The 12,151-nt window shown below is 39.1% G+C and overlaps 1 protein-coding gene across 3 annotated transcripts in view; it reads left to right on the forward strand.

The window, feature by feature from the left end:
• LOC121519983 (phosphatase and actin regulator 1-like) overlaps positions 1–12,151 on the forward strand; it is a 127,965-nt gene that overhangs the window by 100,996 nt on the left and 14,818 nt on the right. For all 3 annotated transcript variants that reach the window (XM_041803143.1, XM_041803144.1, XM_041803142.1), the window contains exons 5-7: positions 130–472; positions 2,731–2,930; positions 7,345–7,501. In XM_041803143.1, the coding sequence (XP_041659077.1) occupies positions 130–472; positions 2,731–2,930; positions 7,345–7,501 (700 nt within the window). The remainder of the gene's footprint in view (positions 1–129; positions 473–2,730; positions 2,931–7,344; positions 7,502–12,151) is intronic.

Here is a 12,151-nt window from a genome sequence, read left to right on the forward strand (position 1 = left end):
TTCCCACAACAGAGCGCTGATGTCTGAGCCACGTCTGATCATCCATGAGCTCTGTTTATCTGTCTGCATCAGCAAAGTGTAGTAAATGCATTATAACACACAAATAAACTTGATTTGTTTTCTTTCTAGATTCTTGCCAGCCAATGAAGTTGCCCTGCATGCCTGGGGGAAAGCACTCTCCACCTCTGCCCCCCAAGAAAGTGATGATTTGTGTGCCTCCAGGGGGGCTGGACTCCTCCTCTCCTTCTCCATCTCCAAACCCTCTCAGCTCTCTGTCCCAAAAGTGCGTCCCTCCTCAGAGCATGTCCCTCCACCACGGCAACTTGCTTCCCTCACAGCTCGCTGGCTTATCCAGTCTGCACCAGAGCCACGGTCACCCTCTCCAGCTACAGTACGGCAGCTTGCACGCGCCCAGCCGCATCATTGAGGAGCTGAATAAGACCCTGGCGCTCTCTATGCAGCGGTTTGAAAGGTTAGTAGCCATCAGCGCTCAGGTCATTAAAGCTGATTGTCCTTCAGTAAAGGCAGAGAGGGATTACGGATCAGCCTCTCATTGTCTGTCTGTCTGAACATCCCTCATAATAGCATGGTTGGATTTTGTCAAAGCAGAATTAAACACAGTGAAATGTGTCAGTCCCTGAGGTTGTCATTTTAGAATAGGACCAAAGAAAGGCCCAACTTAATCCAAATGTGCAAAGGGCCGCTGATGACGGCAAATTCCTTTCGTAAAGAGTTCAGGTGGAAGCCATTTTTCTCTAGTGTCAAACTCAGAATGTAAAGGTGTTTAACAACTTTGTTCCAGGTTCAGTGTCATAAATTGTGAGGTATCTAACTGTTCTCATTAAACTAATTCTTAATTAGGCTACTAAGCCCTCTAAAAGCATTGAATAGGAAAATCCTGGAGGTACATCAGCTCATACTGCCAAATATAACAACATCCTCCAACATCCTATTGTGCTCTACCATGGTACTCTTTAAGGGAAGGTAACTCTCCCAGAGCCATTTGGAAAACAGACATCCTGTTCAATATGACATAGCCTACGTGTAGTTATACAGCAGGTCCTGTCAGCAGGATAAACTGGGCTAGGCAGTGGCTGCAATCTCAGAATGGCTGGGAATCCAAACATGGAGCTTGAAAACAAGAAAGTCCAGGTCAAACAGGGGCACAGGGTCACCGGGTCACCCTCTTATATACATACATACATATCTATGTGTGTGTGTTGTGGATAATGCTAATTAAACTTTTGTCTTACTGTTACAGTTAATATGTTGTTTAGAAGCAAGGGACAATGTTCCTCCAGGTTTTCACCGTTTCTAGCTTTTTTTGGTAGCTCACTGAGAATCAGTGTGATAATTTTTCATGAAATACCCTTATTTTTGAACCACCAATCTAAATCTTGAGCAGTTATTGAGGGCATGTCCTTATTTTAAAAGACCTTGAGATAACATTTAAACCTCCTTGAATTTAAACCTTTAAAAAAGCAGCACAGAATTTAAAAGGTATTTAAGCTCCCTGCTCAAAAGAGTGATGTCAAAGAAAATTGTTTTTTGTGTCAGTATGGTTAATTTGATCCTCTCTTTTGATGAGTCCAGCCTCTAAATATCATATTCATCACATGATCGTTAAAGCAGTTTACAAAGCAGTACTAAGCAGAGTTATCATTGTAGAACAATATAATTAGCCTTGAGAAATCTGTTCATTGGGTTTATGTTTTAGTCTGATTGTCTGCTACGCATAAAGATGTCCTGTTGTTATTGAGGTCGCGTCCTGCCATTGAGCACCAGTGTACAGGTCTAAATAAGCACACTGCCTCACAGGGCAGCATGGCCTAATTTTGAAGTGAATGTGTGTATGTGTGGGCACAGGCTCATGGAGTAGGCGTCCCTCCAGCAGTTCGCTTGACATAACATGACCAGCTGCTCTTTACAAGAGCTGTGTTTCTTCATGTTTAGAGAAAAGGGACAAAATAGTGGATTGGACATTATATAACCTCTTACATTCTGAGCTCTTTCTCACCAAAGCCTTTTGGACAAGGATAAGGAAATAATAGTCTCAACACTGCTCACAATTAGTCTGAAAGCTTGAAAATGGTTATATAACAGTGGCTTATCATCATAAGGAGCTCAAACTAGACTGTGATTCATCAATCAGTCAAATATTTCACTGGCTATAGTGCTTGCAGTTAAAATAATGGCTCCTGAAAGGGAAGTTTATTTCTGTCACCTTGTATTGAATTACACAGGTTGTGTAATCCATTACTCTTTTCCTCTGTGTAGTTCACGGGGTTGCATTGCATTGCGTAGGCCTACACAGAATCGTACTTGCAGTGCATGCAGGCTCTTTGTACTCTGCTTTCATTCAGATGGTGTTTTATAGCTCCCCATCCTCTGTAGTTGGATTAAAATACCACTAAGCCCTTATTAGACTATGTACCAGAAGCCCTTTATTGTTTTAAATCACTTCCTTTATGTGCACTGAGAAGGTTTGTGAAGGTTGCTGTAATAATTCATGTCATACACAATATTCTTCATCTGAAAAAAAATGATGTAAAGCTTGGCTTAAGATATGAGGTTTCATGTTAACTGGATTTCTTCCTTTGCTGTTTAGGGAGTAGGCAGGCTTTTCCTCTCAGCAAGGCCAAACAGTATGGCCATAAGCAAGATCTGTTACATAAATGCACCAATAGGAGCAGAAAATCAGAAAACACATCTTTTTTCCCTTTCCACCAGCTCTGCATTGCATGGCGGTGGTCAGTGTCTTCCCCTGGACAGAAAAGAAGTGCCGTCTGTGATCATTGACTATGAGGACGACAAGGAGAACATGCCCAATGAGTCTGACTATGAAGACCTGCCTAGCATGTACAAAGATGAGGAAGATGACGTGGACGATGATGAGGACGACGATGAAGATGATGACTCCATATTCACAAGTAAGAGGCAGCAGATATGGTCACACAAATCCAGATTCAACTCTAATGATATTATTTCTAGAGCACTTTTATGAAATTATGATCAAAAGGCCAAAAAGACAAGAGATAATATTAACAAGGCAAATAGAACATACAATCCTGGTGAAATAATCTCAGAGTCAGATGGAAAAAATACTGAAAATAGAGCCTATTGTATTTTTCTCTTAATAACATAATAAAAACTGATGTAACACAGCTGATTTGATGCAGAAATGCAAATTAACTACATTAAGTGCTTAATGGGACCTCAGGTCAGATACGGTTACTAAGATATTGTACCTGAAAACATGAAACCCTAAAACAGGAGGGTACAGTGAACTTCAGAAAATGATGATGAAAAGCCACAAGTTTGTGCATAATAATCATTTAAGTACGGAGAGTCTTTATTCTCATATCTCTTTGGAGGAGACATCAGATTTATGTTGTTTTTTTTAATTCTCTGTCTAAGGTGGATGCAGTTTGTCCAGCTTGATGTAACCAAGTATTCACTAATATTTAACCTAATAGATGCTGGCTATAATGAAGATGACATTACACTGAATGGAGTTAAATGTGTTATTAGTGGTGCACTGCACATTGTGCTGCTTCTGTTAAATCACATTCCTATAGCGATCATCAAAGAAGTTGAGGTGAGTGATTTTAGGGGGGGCCTCACATTGATCTTTGCCTGGGGCCTCCAAGTCACTAAGACCACCCCTGAACACCAAACAAACGTACAGTCAATAATATGGTATAATGTGACCTGCAGTTGCAGTGACCTGAGCAGATCTGACATCCAAGCACATCTTGTACCTGGAACAGATAGCTTGGACCCCTTTTTTTGCCATTAATATAAGAATTTTTGACACCATAACAAATGTTTTGCATAATGTAGCAAATTGCATTTACCTCAAATAATACTAAAGTAAAAGCAAAATAACTTATTTAAAAACACACAAACAAAACAGCACAGGTGCACTAAAAGCTACTTGATTGCATTAGTGTGAATAAATGTAATTAACTTTCCTGCATTTATCTGTAGTCAGAGGTTAAGCTAAAAACAAAAGATGCAGAGAAATGTGAGCTCTGGCAGAGGAGCTCTCTTTATCTGTTTTGTTGCTCAAGTTAGCTCCTGTTTACAGATATGACACATTTGCTTGACTCATCCTGATCGACAGACAAACAGGACTGCTAGCTTCACCTGAAGGCTGGAGCTCAGATGCAGTTTGACCTTTAAAACGGGGCCAAAATTGCTGTTATCCATTTTTAAGAGACAACTGCTGAAGTGTGAAAAACTGCTGATGTCCATGGCATAGTCTCCTTTTATACCCATGTGGGAGAATGTTGAAGTTTATAAAGGTGGTGATTAGTTATATGTGATGGAATAGTTTAATATCCCACATCATGACTTCACGGGGCTTTAGAGGTATGAGTCACCGTTGAAGTCACAGTGATCTTGAGTCAGAGGTTTGCTTTTCTATCATTCATTAATTCTAAATGCATAGCCCAAAGTATCAAAATGTACAGTCATGGACGAAAGTATTGGCGCCCCTGGAATTTTTCCAGAAAATACACCATTTCTCCCAGAAATTGTTGCAATTACTTATGTTTTTGGTATGCATGTGTTTATTTCCTTTATGTGCATTGGCACAACACAAAAAATCAAAAGGAAAAAGACAAAATTGACATAATTTTACACAAAACTCAAAAAATTGGGTCAGACAAAATTACTGGCACCCTCAACTTAATATTTGTTGCGCCCCCTTGGAAAAAAATAACTGAAACCAATCACTTCCTATAACCATCAACAAGCTTCTTACACCTCTCAGCTGGATTTTTGGACCACTCTTCTTTTGCAAACTGCTACAGGTGTCTCATATTTAAAGGGTGCTTCTTGCAACAGCAGATTTGAGATCTCTCCATAGGTGTTCAATGGTATTTAGGTCCAGACTCATTGCTGGCCACTTCAGAACTCTCCAGAACTTTGTCTCCAACCTTTTATTGGTGTTTTTTGAGGTATGTTTCAGGTCATTGTCCTGCTGGAACACCCATGACCTCTGATGCAGACCCAGCTTTCTGACACTAGGCCCTACATTGCAGCCCAATTTTTTTTGATAGTCTCCAGATTTCATGATTCCTTCCACACAGTCAAGGCACCCAGTGCCAGAGGCAACAAAATAACCCTAAAACATCTTTGAACCTCCACCATGTTTGACTGTAGGTTCTGTGTTCTTTTCTTTGTAGGCCTCATTCTGTTTTCTGTAAACAATAAAATGATGTGCTTTTCCAAAAAGCTCTACCTTAGTCTCATCTGTCCACATAATGTTCTCCCAGAGGGATTGAGGCTTACTCAGGTACATTTTTGCAAACTCCAGTCTGGCTTTTTTATGTCTCTTTGTCAGCAGTGGGGTTCTCCTCAGGCTCCTGCCATAGCGCTTCATCTCATTCAGATTATGACATATGGTCCAAGCTGACACTTTTGCACCCTGAGTCTGCAGGACAGCCTGAATTTGTGTGGAAGTTGACTGAGGATGTTTATCCACCATTCCAGCTATCCTGCGTTGCATTCTTTTGTCAGTTGTTCTCTTCTGTACACGTCCAGGGAGATTAGCCACAGTTCCATGGGTTATAAACTTCTTGATTATATTACACACAGTGGACAGAGGAATTTCAAGATCTCTGGAGATGGTCTTGCAACCTTGAGATTGTTTGTGTTTTTCCACAATTTTGCTTCCTAAGTCCTCAGACGATTCTCGGCTCTTCTTTCTCTTCTCCATGGTTGTTGTGACACACACAGGCACACAGCACAAAGGTTGAGTCAACTTTTAGACATTCTAACTGGCTTCAGGTGTGATTTCTAGATTGCCAGCACCTGTTACTGCCACAGGTGAGTTTAAATGAGCATCACATGCTTAAAATAAAATGATGTGCCCACAGTTTTAAAAGGGTGCCAATAATTTTGTCTGGCCCATTTTTTGTGTAAAATTGTGTCAATTTTGTCTTTTTTCTTCAAATTTTTTTGTGTTGTTCCAATGCACATAAAGGAAATAAACATGTGGATACCAAAAACATTTGTAATTGCAACAATTTCTGGGAGAAATGGTGTGTTTTCTGGAAAAACTTCAGGGGCGCCAATACTTTCGTCCATGACTATATATGAAAATTTGGTGGCACTTTATTTTAGTGGGCCCTAATTACCTAGTAATATTTAGTAGTAAGTGCAATTATCTTGTTATTCCTCAAGAATAAGGTGATAATTACCTAGTAATAAGTTGGCACAACAACTTGAAGATGTGGTTATATCAAAGAAGCATTTACCTAGTAACAATGTATTATTTACCAAGTAATTCCTCGTAATATTAGGGCAGTTTTCTGGTAATTAGGTGGTATTTTATTCTTATCCTTGCACTATTTCTCACTTTAACCCTCATAATATTGTGGCACTTTGCCTTTTATTAGGTGGTATTTTACCTAAACCCCTAACTTGTATAATACTGTGGCAATTCTCTGGTAATTAGGTGGCATATTATCCTAACCCTAACCCTCTAACCCTTGTAATATTGTGGCAGTTCTGTAGGTATAAGGTGGTATTTTACAGATTAATTTCTTAGAAATAGGATTATAATTTTCTATATAAATTGCTTGATCATTATCCAGGTAATTTCTTTATTTTGGCCCACTAATTAAAAGTGAGTTTTTCATTAATAATTAAGGGAAGGGTAGGGGTAGGTGTAGGGTTAGTGGTTAGGGTTAAATCTAGGGGATTAGGGTAAAATACCACCTAATTACCAGAGAATTTACACAATATTAAGAGGGTTAGGGGCTTGGGGTAGGGTAGGGGTAGATTTAGGGTAAGAATACCACCTAATTACCAGATATTTGCCCCAATATTACAAGGAATTACTGAAAAATTAATACATTTTTACTAGGTGAATATTCCATAACATTACAATATTTCCAAGTTATTATTTGAAAAATGCAAAGTTATTACTAGGTAATTGCACCTTATTCTACAAGATAATTACCACATATTTCTACAAAATTACTGGGTAATTAGGGCCCACTAAACAAAGTGCTACCAAAAATTTGTTTATAAATATTAACCAAATTATCTTACATCATGTTATTATGAAGGCATTTTAATCTTATTTGAAAATGTGTGCATTAGAAAATTGATGTTTATTGGCCAGATGTTACACATACTTATGGACAAACACTTAATTTAGAACTTCTATCTTAAACAGTGTGGTCAAAATCCAAAGTGTAGTTTATCAGTTCCGACACAGAGATACAACAGAATGAAGGGAAAAGTCAGAGTTTTTGGTACAGACAGCCTCAGGTCTTTGTTACATCCCTGTTTCCCTGTGGTATAACTAACCGTGGTGTTTGTGTTTAGGTACCCTGGCACAGAAGGTGCTAAGGAAAGACTCTTTGGCCATCAAACTGAGCAACCGTCCATCCAAACGAGAGCTTGAGGAGAAAAACATCCTACCCATGCAGACCGATGAGGAGAGGCTGGAATCCAGGCAGCAAATAGGCACCAAACTCACAAGGTGACATACAACACACACACATTTTAAAACCAGACCAGACTACATTTACCCACATACACATTTTATGGGCCTAATATTTTCAGTTAAATCTGACTGATGCTGCCTTTGCTAACTCGACAAGAACTACACGAGCACAGCATTGATTTTTCTCAGCCAAACAGAGCGTTTTGTGGCCCGTTATCCTGGATGATATATTCGTGGCTTTGTCCAAATCTGATGCAAATGTGAGCCTTTTCTTTTTCCCCTATCAAATCACTTTTATATCCTGTAATTTTTTCTTTCTCAACACCCGATAAGAAGAGCCGCTTTATCTTGTTAGAACGAGGCACCAAAAATGTAGCTGACCTAATTTCAGAGATGCATCAGCCTCCCTCCTGTCTCTTCTGTTGTCTTTTCTCTATCTCTCTCGCTCACTCTGCCTCTACTCTTTCTTCCTCCTGCCTGACTTCCTCCCTCGCTGACTGAATCACCACGGTGATGCATGTGCCAAACTATCTCCACCCGACTCCTCCACACAGCAGCACCACGCAAGCCACTTCATATCAGTTGAATTACACACACAAACACTGTACACTGGTGCAGTGTGCCCAATATCGCAGGAATCCGTATACATATGTTCAGATTATAAATGTGAACTTTTATGATTGAATGGATCAAAGGAAGTGATGTTTTTTTCCCCTATGATGGATCACAGGCCTCATTTGTGCTTTGAATATGACTTTCCTGTCTACATGAGGGGGCTGTAATGATGTGTTGATGGAAGACAGGACTGACAAGTGTGATGGTAAAAATAAAGGCCTGGAAAGTACAAAAATACACTTAAAATGGGGACTATGGTTGCAGGGGAAGGGATGCAGCATCATCTAGAGACATTGGCACACAAATGTCTATTCCCTGCTGTGACTGGAACACAGCGCATGTTCCCAGAAGGCCTGCCTGCTTAGTTGTCATGTTCCCAAAAAGCTCCGTCACAGTGTCCTTTGCGCAGTGTCATCAGAAGCACAATTCTTAATTACATGCCAAGAGCAATTGTGTCCTTCAATGTTGTTGCAGTTGTGCCACATAAATCAGAATTGATTTGTTCCAGGACACCTCAACTTCCTTTTATCAACCCCTTTTTTGTCTCAAAGCTGGAGGCTGCGGAGCTGGGTTTCAGCTTTTACCTCCAGGTCCATGCAGTCGCTTCTCTGAAGCTTTTTATCTTGTCACATGAGCTTTATCAGCAGATGGACGTCTCCCAAAATAGAGCTGTGTGATACGCCATGTTTCACGTCTAGATGTTACACTTAGGAATATGCTCTCTTGCTTTCTTGCTAAGAGTAAGATAAAAAGATATATACCCTTTGTACTGTATGTCCATCACTAACTACAGCAAAAGGGGGTTAAGCTAGCTTAGCATAAAACCTTTTAAAAGGGGTAGACAGCTATAGTAAAACAATCTACCTTACATCCTGTTAAGCTTATAATTGACAAACTCATCATATCTTGTTTGCTTAATCCTTGCATGTAATGGTTTTACTGTGGAGTTGTGTGGACATGATGTCTTGGTCAGGCATTATGACTTCCTGGAAACTTGTCTACACTGAGAGGTGTCCCATAAACCAGCATAGACAACAAAACAGCAAGAAGCAAGGGGAGAATTCTTTTAAATATTTGATACCTGCTTTTATGTTTTTTTTTCCCCTAAAGAGATGGGTTAGAACCAAGCAAGTTAAGTTTTTATTGACCAAAATGTAATTATCTGAAACAAAAGATTTTTGCTGGGCTGAGACAGCAGCCCAACCAAGAAATGTCACACTGAATCAGGGCAGATACTGATATCAGTGTTTAACCTAACAGTTTAGCCGAGCCAATACCAATGTCTTTTCAAAACTTCTTTTGATGCAGCACTCCCTGTATGCCATATCATTTATATCATTTTCTCTCACATTTGACCATGAAATTACATCAGTGTTGGTCTATGAAGTCACTTCCTGTGTATATATATCCTATTTGAATCATCAGCTAGATATGGCAGATACCAGCATAAAATAGAGTGAACACAATAGATAAACATTAGTTATTGATATTTGTTTAAGCCACATTATTTTGCTGATGGCTGATAATAGTTAACAGGCCCAAACCCACAAAAATTGAAATGACTCTAAACGTTTTTCTTGCTAAAAGACCATTGTACAAACTGTTAGGTAATTTATCATGATTTTGCTTAATATGTGCAAATCTAATTTTGACAAGCTAAAAGCAGACCAAGCTAAATTTATCAACTTTTAATACTTTTTAAGACCCTGCAGACACCCTAGGTTGGGAACCACTGGTTTAAAGAATAACATTAATTTAGACATGCATGCACTCCTTTGCACCAGTTACATAGAAGTCCAATATTAGTTCTCCTTTAGAATTAGTCTCTGCGACATCTTGAAAGAAAGTATTTTTTCTGCTCCAGATTATTCCACTTTGTCCTCTAGCTAGCCGCTAGCCAGAGAACTACCGTTATTATAAGCTGCTTGTTGTGCAGCTAGTTGCACTGGCTGCTAAGCTTCACAAAACTTTCAGGAGAGTGATTATAAATTAGAATCAGTCTAGTTGTGCATAAATGGAAAAATAACTATTTTGCTGATAAAAAAAAACGTTCCAGCTAGCTGTGTTAGGTTGTTGCAAAGCAGGTTGCATTGGTTGCTGATTTACTGACAATATCTAGCAAAGTTATGTCAATATTAAAAAAAGTAGGTTGTTGACTTTAAATATTTGACTAGTTTGGTGCTAAAATGTTCCTGCTAGCTAGAGAACAGCTAATTTTGACAGCTTGTTGCAAAGCAGGCTGCATTTGTGAAGTTTTTCATCATCAAACTACTGCTGGTACTCAAAACTTTACTCAGGAGAGTGATTTCAACTTAAAAACAGTGAAGTAGCTAACTCATCTCACTATGCTCCATTTTTTTTCTTTCATGTCTACTTGCAAGCTGGACAACAGTCAGCCTTGTTATCTGCTTATTACTGGGGAAGTAGAACTGGTTCCTTATTTATTTATTTTTAAACCAAAACATGCTAAGTCCTATGATTGTGTTTAGGAGAGTTCACTTGGAAAATGAATTAAGTCTTTTGCTGAAAAGTGTTCCATCTGTTTGTAAAAGACTCTAGCTAATTGCTAGCTGCCAATATTGCAGTTTGTTGCTAGACAGTTTTTATTTTTGGTTATCAGTTTTTCAGTAAAACCGGTTGCTGTTAATGCTGGGAAAAACACAGATGAGAGAGATGTTACTTAAACAAATTGTTGGTAGTATAGTACACTAAACTGCTCCATTGACCTTTTATGAGTTGCAGTTTTTTGATCATTTTTAACTTTGACATTACAAAGGTCAACCTTTTCATTAGAAAGTCATTCAACCCTTTCTTCATTAAATCATTGCAGCTTAAAAATTGCTCTACATTTGTATAAGGTTGATCAAAGCTTGTGTAACTCTTTATATAATCTCCTTATAGCTAACTAATTTTTCTAGTCTTAATATTGCAGAGCACATGCCCTAATCTGATATTAATAAATAAATAAGCCTGTCTGTGATAGAAATTTTTTGGGAAGGAGCATCCATGTGGATGTTTGTTTACTAGTCGGTGTTTATTTACAGCAGCATAGTCTTGCTGGCATGATGCTGATATAATACTCAGGCCATAGTGTGAGGCAGAGAGCTGTAGTCTGGGATTGGATGTCTTGCCTTTTCCCTCAAGGGGAGAAAGAGAAACGGTATGAGATGAGACAAGTGAGCCTAAGCACATGGATTTCACCATGCGTACAGTAGCTTACAGGACTGAGCGGATCCAGATTCTGTCAGATCCAAAGAGACGAAGACTACCATTGATCAAGTCCTTGAGTCAGGTCTGCTGCCTCAGGGTCCTGACACGATGCTATAATAAGAGTCCCAGGTTGAAAGCACTTAAAGTGACCTTTCAGAGATTGCCTCTGGGTGTCTTACTCATCTCAGTCCTTTACAAATTGAGGAAATTGGAGATAATGTGTGCAAAATGTACCTCTTCAGATACTTGAGGAAAGAAAGGCTGTGAAGGAGACAGTGTCTGACTCTCATGTTCCACATGTCTTTGTCTCTTTATTGTGTGTGGTAGCTAGGTTTATTTTAGGCAGCTGTAATGTTGAACCCTTCCATTTGGTTTGTGATTTTACCAAAATCCTCTATGCCTTATTCATCATCAGATGAGAGCTGAGTCTTAAAGAAAGTCTGGCTTTTACAGTGCCTTACTCCCTGCATTGCACCAACATTTTACCACACAGTCATTAAAACAGAAGAAATAGTTTGGATGACCATGGCTGAATAATGTTTTGGGAAGTTCACCTGTCATGCTGTCATAAGACATGCACTTACAGATGTGCACAACTTTTAACAGGGCTGAACAACACCTTTCTCTCCCTTAAGGAAAAGCTTGAAGTAATGCATATTTCATTAAGTTTGGGGAATAACACCTTAACTTTAAATCTCTGGGTTGTCCATCGTTAAAGAGCTCTTGTTATGTGTGAAATACACCGTTAAGACAACCTTAGTGGGATTTGCTGTCAAAGTAAGCAAAGAAATACATCTTTAAACATGCGTCTTCAGGAAACGTTTACACTCCTCTTGTAGGTTATTGGAGCAGTGAGAGATT

The sequence above is a fragment of the Cheilinus undulatus genome, linkage group 13 (assembly GCF_018320785.1).
Source record: "Cheilinus undulatus linkage group 13, ASM1832078v1, whole genome shotgun sequence".
NCBI lineage: Eukaryota > Metazoa > Chordata > Actinopteri > Labriformes > Labridae > Cheilinus > Cheilinus undulatus.